The 11185-nt window shown below is 43.0% G+C and overlaps 1 protein-coding gene across 1 annotated transcript in view; it reads left to right on the top strand.

Moving 5' to 3' along the window:
• YTHDF2 (YTH N6-methyladenosine RNA binding protein F2) overlaps window positions 1-10309 on the top strand; it is a 35141-nt gene extending 24832 nt beyond the window's left edge. Inside the window, exon 5 of the mRNA XM_003828101.7 lies at window positions 9463-10309. Within this exon, the coding sequence (XP_003828149.2) occupies window positions 9463-9486 (24 nt within the window). The 3' untranslated portion in view covers window positions 9487-10309. The remainder of the gene's footprint in view (window positions 1-9462) is intronic.
• Window positions 10310-11185: the final 876 nt, after the last annotated feature.

Here is an 11185-nt window from a genome sequence, read left to right as displayed (position 1 = left end):
TAATTGGGTTAATAGGAAGATTAGATATACAATCATGCATCCCTTAGCGATGGGCATATGTTCTGAGAAATGCATTGTCAGGTGATTTTGTCCTGCAAACATAGTGTACTTACACAAACCTAGATGGTAGAGCCTACTACACAACTTAGGCTATATGGTATAATCTGTTGTTCCTAGGATACCAACCTGTACAGCATGTTACCGTACTGAATAGTATAGGCACTTGTAATGCAATGATAAGTATTTGTGTATCTAAACACAGAAAATGTACATTAAAACACAGTATAAAAGATAAGGGGACTGGGTACGGTGGTGCACGCCTGTAATCCCAGCACTTTGGGAGGCTGAGGCGGGTGGATTACGTGAGGCCAGGAGTTGGAGACTGGCCTGACCAACATGGTGGAACCCCATCTCTACTAAAAATACAAAACCTAGCCGGGCGTGGTGGTGCACACCTGTAATCCCAGCTACTGGGGAGGCTGAGACACGAGAATTGCTTGAACCCGGGAGGCGGAGGTTGCAGTGAGCTGAGATCGTGCCACTGTGCTCTAGCGTGGGCAACAGAGCGAGACTCTGTCTTTAAAAAAAGAAAAAGAAAAACTTACATTTTTAACATCTTTTTAAAAACTATGGCAAACACATTAGCCTAGACCTACACAGGCTCAGGATCATCAGTATCAGTGTCTTAACCACCACATCTTGTTCGATTGGAAAGTCTTCAGAAGCAGTAACACACAGCTGTTATCTCCTAAAATAGTACCTTCTTCTGGAATACCTCCTGAAGGACCTATCAGAGGCAGTTTTACAATTAGCCTTTCTTTTAATAAGTAGTACATTCTAAAATAATGATTAAAAGTATAGTAAATATATAAGCCAATAACATAGTAGGGGGTGTGTGTGTGTGTGACGGAGTCTTGCTGTGTCGCCCAGGCTGGAGTGCAGTGGCGCTATCTTGGCTCACTGCAAGCTCCACGTCCCAGGTTCACACCATTCTCCTGCCTTAGCCTCCAGAGTAGCTGGGACTACAGGCGCCCGCCCCACCACACCTGGCTAATTTCTTGTATTTTTAGTAGAGACGGGGTTTCACCGTGTTAGCCAGGATGGTCTCAAATCTCCTGACCTTGTGATCCACCTGCTTTGGCCTCCCATGGATTACAGTCGTGAGCCACCACACCTGGCTTTTTTTTGAGACAGAATCTCACTCTGTTGCCCGGGCTGGAGTACAGTGGTGTGATTTTGGCTGCTTACTGCAGCCTCCACCTCCCAGGTTCAAACGATTCTCCTGCCTCAGCCTCCCAAGTAGCTGGGACTACAGCCGCGTGCCACTACACCCAGCTGATTTTGTATTTATGGTAGAGACAGGGTTTCACCATGTTGGCCATGCTGGTCTCAAACTCCTGACCTCAGGTGATCCGCCTGCCTCTGCCTCCCAAAGTGCTGGAATTACAGGTGTGAGCCACTGCGCCTGGCCGAGTTTGTTATTAAGTATTATTTATTATACATAATTTTACGTGCTATAGTTTTATACGACTTGCAGTGCGGTAGGTTTGTTTACACCAGCATTACCACAAACAAGTGAGTAATGTTTTGTGCTACATCCTTACAGTGGCTTCGACATCGCTAGGTGATAGGAATTTGTCAGCTCCATTATAATCTTACTGATCTGTCATTGACTGAAATGTCATTATATCGTGCATGAGTGTGTGTGTGTTTGTGTGTATTTTTTTTTTTTTTGAGAGGAGGCCTCACTTTGTCACCCAGGCTGGAGTGTAGTGGCCTGATCACAACTCATTGCAGCTTTGACCTCCTGGGCTTAAGCATACTTTTTCTTGCAGCCTTCTAAGTAGCTGGGACCACACAGGTGTTCGCCACTATGCCTGGCTAATTAAAAAAACTTTTTGGAGAGATAAGGTTTCACTGTGTTGCCCAGGCTGTTCTTGAATTCCTGGGCTTAAGTGATCCTCCTCCTTTGGCCTCTCAAATTGTTAGGATTCCAGGTGTGAGCCACCATGCCTGGCCTAATGTTTAAAAATTTCTGGCTGGTGCGGTGGCCCATGCCTGTAATCCCAGCACATAACGGAGGCCAAGGCAGGTGGATCACCTGAGGTTGGGAGTTCGAGACCATCCTGACCAACATGGAGAAACCCCGTCTCTACTAAAAATACAAAATTAGCTGGGCATGGTGGCGCACGCATGTAATCCCAGCTACTCAGGAGGCTGAGGCAGAAGAATCGCTTGAACCCAGGAAGTGGAGGTTGCGGTGAGCCGAGATTGCGCCATTGCACTCCAGGCAACAAGAGCGAAACTCTGTCTCAAATTCTAGTAGAGTCAGGTTCTCAGTATGTTGCCCACGCTGGTCTCAAACTGCTGGTCCCAGCCTCCCAAAGTGCTGGGCTTGTAGGCAGGAGGTACCATGGCCAAAACAGATATTTTTAATAAAATATTATAGCCTTGCTTTAAATTGGAGAACTGATGAAAAATACTTTGTCTCTTTATCTGGGGAAGTTAGCATCTTAATTATATATGACTTGATGTTTCATATATATATGACTTGAAGTCTAAAGTCAAGTCATTACTTATTCACGGCATTGGAGACTATAAAGGTTGATTCTATTAAACCATATCAAGCAATGGAAGTAATTTTTGTGTCATCACATCACTTTTAAAAACATATTTTCCTAGCCGGGCATGGTGGCTCACGCTTGTAATCCCAGCACTTTGGGAGGCTGAGGCGGGCGGATCACGAGGTCAGGAGATCGAGACCATCCTGGCTAACACGGTGAAACCCCGTCTCTACTAAAAATACAAAAAATTAGCCGGGCATGGTGGCGGGCACCTGTAGTCCCAGCTACTCGGGAGGCTGAGGCAGGAGAATGGCATGAACCCGGGAGGTGGAGCTTGCAGTGAGTGGAGATTGTGCCACGGCACTCCAGTCTGGGCAACAGAGCGAGACTCCGTCTCAAAGAATGACTCCCTTCTAAGCATTTTATATTGTCAGCTGGGGTGCTGAACTTTGGGTTTCTTTCAAGGTTCATGGGGGCATAGGAAAAACTAGTTGAGAGCTATATAGATTTAATTTTGTGGGAGAGATAAACATTTACCAGATTTTAATGTTAATAAAATTATATCCAGGTGAATATGAATATGCCTCAGTTGTGTTTTATGGCCCACTTGAAAGTGAAGGGAGAGGGAGGGATAGAACAGTGCAGTAGTAAGTAGAAAGGTTATTAAGCTTAAATAGAGGGAAGCCAAATAGGCAGATTTACTGTTTTTGAATATTATATGAAGAGATTGCATATGTGCAGACTTTAACATTGCCACCTTATGGCTTTTTGTATATTTCCTCCAGAGACTGAATTTTCTATTTTATTTTATTTTTAATTTTTATTTTTGAGACAGAATCTAGCTCTGTTGGCTAGGCTGGAGTGCAGTGGCGTGATCTTGGCTCACCCGGGTTCAAGTGATTGATTCTCCTGCCTCAGCCTCCCGAATAGCTGGGACTACAGGCATGTGCCACCACGCTTGGCTAATTTTTGTATTTTTAGTAGAGATGGGGTTTCACAATGTTGGCCAGCCCTGTCTTGAGCTACTGACCTCAAGTGATCCACCTGCCTCGGCCTCCCAAAGTGCTGGCATTACAGGCATGAGCCACTGCACCCAGCCGAGTTTTCTATTTTGTAATCATAGATTTAAAGTGAGGAGGACCTAAGGTGGATGGGTGGATAGAGATGTTGACATTATTTCTAGTTATTTAAGCCACAGACCAGATCTGTCTGGACTTGTAGTTTCCTAATTTATTCATAGTTAATATCTTTAATGTTTTTATTTGAGACAGAGTTTTGCTCTTTTGCCCAGGCTGGAGTGAAGTGGCATGACCTTGGCTCGCTGCAACCTCTGCCCCCTGGGTTCAAACAATTCTCCTGCCTCAGCCTCCTGAGTAGCTGGGATTATAGGTGCCTGACACCAGGGCTGGCTAGTTTTTTATTTATTTTTAATTTTTATTTTTTATTGAGATGGAATCTCCCTCTGTTGCTCAGGCTGGAGTGCAGTGGTGCGATCTCAGCTCAGTGCAACCTCCACCACCCAGGTTCAAGCGATTCTCCTGCCTTAGCCTCCTGAATAGCTGGGACTACAGGTGTGTGCCACCATGCCCAACTAATTTTTTGTATTTTTAGTAGAGATGGGGTTTCACCATGTTAGCCAGGATGGTCTCGATCTCCTGACCTGGTGATCCGCCCACCTCAGCCTCCCAAAGTGCTGGGATCACAGGCGTAAGCCACTGTGCCCAGCCAATTTTTTTTTTCTTCTGGGATTATGGGCGTGAGCCACTGAGCCTGGCCGACAATTTATAATTGTATATATTTATGGGGTACAAAGTAATCTTAATTTTTTCAAAGAACCAACTTTTGGGTTTTTTTTTTTTTCCTATTATATGTACTTTAACTCATGCCAGCTCATATCTTTATTATTATTATTATTTTTTTTAAATTAATTAATTAATTTTATTTTTTTTTGAGACAGGGTTTCTCTCTTGTTGCCAAGGCTGGAGTGCAATGGTGTGATCTCGGCTCACTGCAACCTCCATCTCCCAGGTTCAAGCGATTTTCCTGCCTCAGCCTTCCTAGTAGCTGGGATTACAGGCATGTGCCACCACGCCCAGCTAATTTTGTATTTTTAGTAAGAGATGGGGGTTTCTCCATGTTGGTCAGGCTGGTCTCGAACTCCCGACCTCAGGTGATCCGCCCACCTCAGCCTCCCAAAGTGCTGGGATTACAGGCATGAGCCACTGTGCCCGGCCCAATTTTTTATTTTTATTTATTTTTATTTTTTTGAGACGGAGTTTTGCTCTGTCACCCAGGCTGGAGTACAGTGGCGTGATCTCAGCTCACTGCATCCCCTGCCTCCTGGATTTAAGCAGTTCTCTGCCTCAGCCTCCCAAATGGCTGGGATTACAGGCGCCCACCACCACGCCCGGCTAATTTTTTTTTGTTTTTTTTAGTAGTGGGGGTTTCACCATCTTGCCCAGGCTGATCTTGAACTCCTGACCTCGTGATCCACCCACCTCGGCCTCTCAGAGTGCTGGGATTACAGGCGTGAGCCGTCGTGCCCGGCCCCAATTTTTTATTTTTAGTAGAGATGGGGTTTTGCCATGTTGGCCATGCTGGTCTTGAACTCCTGATCTCGTGATCCACCCACCTCGGCCTCCCAAAGTGCTGGGATTACAGGCGTGAGCCATCGTGCCTGGCCTCAATTTTTTATTTTTAGTAGAGATGGGGTTTTGCCATGTTGGCCATGCTGGTCTCGAACTCCTGACCTCAGGTGATCCCACCTTCCTCGGCCTCCCAGAGTGCTAGGATTACACAGGTGATCCACCGTGCCAGGCCTTAATGTTTTTTTGTTTTTTGTTTTTTGTTTTAAGATGAGGTCTCGCTATGTTCTCTAGGCTGAAGTGCAGTGACTATTCACAGCTGTGATCATAGTTCATTACAGACTCAAATTCCTGGGCTCAGATGATCCTCTTGCTTCAGCCTCCCAAGTAGCTAGGACTGAACAAGGTGTAAGGCCCTCTGTGCCTGGTTTAAATTCATCTTCATCTGTTACCCAGGCTGGAGTGCAGTGGTGCAATCTCGGCTCACTGCATCCTCCTGCCTCAGCCTCCCCAGCAGCTGGGACTATAGGTGTGTGCCAGCATGCTGGCTAATATTTGTATTTTTTTTTGTAGAGATGGGGTTTTGCCACCTTGCCCAGGCTGGTCTCGAACTCTGGCCTTAAGTGATCCACCTGCCTCGGCCTCAAAGTACTGAGATTACAGACATGAGCCACCACACCCAGCCTGTAATTATATAAACATTAAAGTCTTATTAAGTGTTAAATATAACTTAGTGCACCTAACTTTTTTGCAGAAGAAATAAATTCATTTCTTCCCTTCCCCCCAGTTTTATGTTTTGAAATACATTTTTAAAAAAAGTTTTTTGAGAGACAGGGCCTCTGTCACCCAGGCTGCCAGGCTAGAATGTAGCGGTGGCATCATAGCTCACTGTAACCTCTAACTCCTGGGTTCAAGCTGTCCTCCCACCTCAGCCTTCCAAGTAGCTAATCCAAGTAGCTAGGATTACAGGCACGCACCACCACATCCAGCTAAGTTAAATTTGTTGTTGTTGTTGTTGTAGAGACAGGGTTGCCCAAGGCTGGTCTTGAACTCCTGGCCTCAAGCACGTCCCCTGCCTCAGCCTTCTAAAGTGTGAGTGGCAGATGTGAGCTACCATGCTGGGCCTTGGAATAATTTCAGATTTACTCTTCCACATTTTGCCACATTTGCTTTATCATTTGAATGTTTTTAAAATGTGTATATATAATGTTTTCCTGAGCCAGAGAGTTACAGTCTAGACATCATGTCTTTTCTCCTAGGTATTTTAGTGTGTAGTTCCCAAGAACAAAGACATGCAGTTACATAACCACAGTGCATTTATCAAAATCAGGAAATTTAATTGACACAATGTTGTTACCCACAGATCTTATTCAGACTTTATCAGTTGTCTTAATGTCCTTGATAGCAATTTTTTTGTGGTCCAAGTTCTAGTCCACGAACATTTGGAGACCATGGTTTCATGTCTCCTAAGTTGTTATTTGTTGTTTTCATTGTTTTGAGATAGGGTCTCATTCTGTTGCCTAGGCCAGAGTGCAGTGGCACGATCATGGCTCACTGCTGCCTTCATCTCCCCGGGCTTAAGTGATTTCCCAGGTTGCTGGGACTACAGGTGCATGCCACCACACCCAGATAATTTTGTGTGTGTGTATGTGTGTATGTATGTATTTGTAATGTAAGACACGGGCTTTGCCAGGTTGCCCAGGCTGGTCTTGAACTCCTGTGCTCAAGCTATCTGCCAGCTTCTGCCTCCCAGAGTGCTGGGATTACAGGAGTGAGCTATTGCGCCCAGCCCTCCTAAGTCTGTCTTCACTGGTTTCAAGTCTGTCTTCACTGGTTTCAAGTGAGGTTGTATCCTTCTCAGTGCATCATACTGGGAGGTACAAGATGTCTGTTTATGCCATTACTGATAATGTTAACTTTGGTCACTTTGGGTAAAGTGTTGTCCACCAGGTTCTCCACTTAATTTTTTTTTTTTTTAATACGTGGGAAAATAGTTTGACACTATGTAAATAACTTGTTTCTCATCAAACTGTCTCCTTTTAATTCTAGCATTGATAATTCTTGCTTGATTCAGGTATTACTATGATAGGTGTTTACTTACCATTAATATTACGTAATGCTCAAGTCACAGATTTGGCCAGTGGGAGGTCCTTCAAGAAGGAGCCTACTGATGCCCTGGCTTCCCACTCTGTTTCCAATCTATACTTTTCCTTCTCTCTTTTTTTTTTTTTAATGATGGGGTCTCATTTTGTCACCCAGGCTGGAGTACAGTGGTGTGGTCAGGGCTCACTACAGCCTTGACCTCCTGGGCTTAAGCCATCCTCCCAGCTCACCCCCCAAGTAGCTGGGACCACAGGCACATGCCACCACCATGCCTAATTAAAAGGTTTTTTTTTTTTTTTTTTTTGTAGAGACAGTGTCTCCATATGTTGGCCAGGCTGGTCTTGAACTCCTGGCCTCAAGCAGTCTTATCTGCCTTGGCCTCCCAAAGTGTTGGGATTACAGGTGTGAGCCACCACTTCTGGCTGTTTTGGTATTGTTGTGTTAAAATTGAGAAAGTTTGACTTTTGAAGCAATATTGAACATAGGTATTTGTGAGACTTAAAATTGCACATTATAAAGAGGAACAAATTTGGTGTTTAAAGAATGAGACAGTGCTGTAGTAAATATAATTGCATGATGCTGTTTTGAATTTTTTCTTGACTATTTTAAATGCTATTAAGTATGCCAACTAACTTAAATATAAACATGTTTCTTAGGAAAAAGGACATCTATAGTCTAAGTTTCTAATTCAGTGTTACAATTTGGGACAAATAATTTATTGTCTGTATTTCTGGAGTTACATTAAGAGATAATAGGTGGAATTTCATTTTATTTATTTATTTTTTATGTATTTATTTATTTATTTTTTGAGATAGAGTCTCACTTTGTCGCCCAGGCTGGAGTGCAGTGGCACGATCTCGGCTCACTGCAAGCTCCGCCTTCCGGGTTCACGCCATTCTCCTGCCTGAGCCTCCTGAGTAGCTGAGATTACAGGTGCCTACCACCACGCCTGGCTAATTTTTTGTATTTTTAGTAGAGATGGGATTTCACCGTGTTAGCCGGGATGGTCTCGATCTCCTGACCTCGTGATCCGCCTGCCTCGGCCTCCCAAAGTGCTGGGACTACAGGCGCGTGCCACCACGCCCAGCTAATTTTTGTATTTTTAGTAGAGACGGGGTTTCACCATGTTGGCCAGGATGGTCTCAATCTCTTGACCTCATGATCCACCTGCCTTGGTAAAAATGTAAAATTTAAAAAATTCTGAGGCCAGGCGCGGTGGCTCACGCCTCTAATCCCAGCACTTTGGGAGGCTGAGGCAAGCAGATCACGAGGTCAGGAGTTCGAGACCAGCCTGGCCAACATGGTGAAACCCCGTCTCTACTAAAAATACAAAAAATTAGCTAGGCATGGTGGTGGTGCCTGTAATCCCAGCTACTCAGGAGGCTGAGGCAGAATGGCTTGAACCCGGGAGGCCGAGGTTGCAGTGAGCGAAGATCGCGCCATTGTACTCTAGCCTGGGCTACAAAGCGAGACTCTGTCTCAAAAAGAAAAAAAAAAATTTTTTTTTAAATTCTGTGCATGAAGTAATGTGTGAAATGGAAGAATTTAGGATAAGTTTCTGAAAGACTCATAAACAGTGATTCTTAAGAAAATGAGCATTGGGATTTATTTCAGGGAAAACGTAAGTATTGTAGTCAGATTACCACCTCCCTAGGGAAGGAGGCCAGATGTGTGGGTTTTTTTTTTTTCTGTCTGTGGACTAAGGGCTTTCTATATGTCAGCTTATTAATTCTCCATAACCCTGTGAGATACTTACCTTCACTTTACAGAAAAGGAAATTGAGGACTTATGAGTATGTCCAAGGCCTTGGGACTAGTTTGGGATTTGAATTTAGGTCAGTCTGACTCTAACACTCTAGTGTACTATGTATGTATGTATTCTGCTTTATCTGACCAGTCATGTATGTTTGGGTTACTTCCATTAGGCCCATATTTTTGGGGGGCCTGACAACTAAGTATTAATCTAAACAGTATAATAGGAAAGCATGTAATGAATTTTCAAGTCAAAAGTAATTTTGCATTAAGGTGTTTAAGTGTTTAAAACAAAGTAAAAGCCAGTTTTTCTTTGTGGGGAATGTTCTACCTAGAATAATTAATTTTCTAATAATTCTAAATAATTAAATTTCTGTTGAGTTATTCTGTGAAGTTTTTAAATTCATAAGCATGTTCAGATAATTTTTAACCATTTCAATTTTTTTCTTACCTCTGTAGGAACGTCAAGGTCGTGGGAAATAAAAGGCAGTTCTACACAGACTGCAGCAACGGTTGCATCTGCATATCCTAAGAGGAAAAAATGACCTTCAAGAGAATTAGGACTTTTTTCTTAATTTCACTGACTTCAGAGACGATTGCAGACTTGCAGTTTAAGTATTGGAATTTCACAAAAGACATAGGACTTAACTGGAAAATGAAAAAAAAAAGAAAAAGAAAAAACTAAACAAAAAATCCCTCTAGGTAGTTTAGGTGAAAAATGTCCCTTTTATTTTGGCTTTGGTTGTGATTTCAGAGCATAATGCTATGTTTTTTTGTCTTTTTACTATGTTTTTCGGATTTTTAAGTCCGTAAGTGCATACAGTTTTCTCTAATTTTTAAACCCTTTCCTCCTCCCATTTTGACATTTGCACTTGGAGAACACTTGAGTTGTGAAGGTTTTGGGCATCCACCCCAGAAAGTGGGAATTTGATTTTATCCTTCCGAACTGGAAGAACATTTTTATGAAGAATTTTTGTCTAGGAGAATATAACAGTGTTACCCAAGGTTGTGTCTTTAAGGGTGGTTCATTTTCTCTGACCTTTTGTTACTCAAAGTAAAGTACTAGGAGTCCTAAGAAATGTTCTGTTCTTGTACATTATACTGATTAAGTCAGGATTAATTTGATTTCAAAGCTAAGAACAGTGGTAAAAACTCGTTTACAGAAATGCATTTTGGAAGAGAAAAATACTGTAAAACGTGTAGTGAATGTTTCTTCAGTTTCTTGTTCAGCCAATGAGGAAAGGGCATTGCCTTTCTTTTTACCATTAATCACTTCTCAATAAACGTGAGATCCTGTTGAGCATCACTTCTAGTACCATTTAGTATTATTTGAGTCTGCTGTGTTTTAAGAAATATTTGGAGTATAAGGGGGTATAACAGGTGAGACAGCAACTAATTTTACAGAGTTTGTGCTAAGAGTAAACACTTGAGGCTTGCTTTGTACCCAGGGCTGGTTAACCATGACCTCTGCAAAAGCAAGGTGGGCTGATATTCATAATGCTTTATTTCTGGATACTTTGCAGAGAATGTAGAGTCATTGCTAAATCATTTGTTCAACAGATATTAAGACTATTGGGTGCCTGGCACTATGCTTAACTCCATGGAATCTGGCCAGCTATCTTAGATGCAGAGGAAGTAGAGCCCAGGAAATAAGTGTTTAATTTGAAATATTGGTTTTAGATAATATTCCATATGGATGCAGATCCCTGACAATAAAATTTCTGTGGTCTTGGGTCTTTGGGAACCTTATAACAATTGTAATAGCATTTCGTTTCTTCTTGTTTATTTTCAACAGTTTTAGAGGCTTCTCTATCTTAAAAGATTTTTAGCTCTTAAGATGTTCCCATTTTAGGCTGGTCACAGTGGCGCATGCCTGTAATCCCAGGACTTTGGAAGGCTGAGGCGGGTGGATTACTTGAGGTCAGGAGTTCGAGACCAGCCTGGCCGACATAGTGAAATCCTGTCTCTACAAAAATTACCTGGAGGATGGTGGAGCATGCTTGTAATCCCAGCTACTTGGGAGGCTGAGGCAGGAGAATTGCTTGAACCCAGGAGGTGGAGGTTACAGTGAGCCAAGATTGTGCCACAGCACTCCAGCCTGGTGACAGAGCAAGACTCTGTCTCAAAAAAAAAAAAGTTTCCATTTTTAGAGTTGCATGTGTGAAAACATCTAACATTTATA

The sequence above is a fragment of the Pan paniscus genome, chromosome 1, assembly GCF_029289425.2.
Source record: "Pan paniscus chromosome 1, NHGRI_mPanPan1-v2.0_pri, whole genome shotgun sequence".
Lineage (NCBI taxonomy): Eukaryota > Metazoa > Chordata > Mammalia > Primates > Hominidae > Pan > Pan paniscus.
Note: the sequence above shows the minus strand (reverse complement) of the source record. Positions and strands in the feature narration are given on the sequence as shown.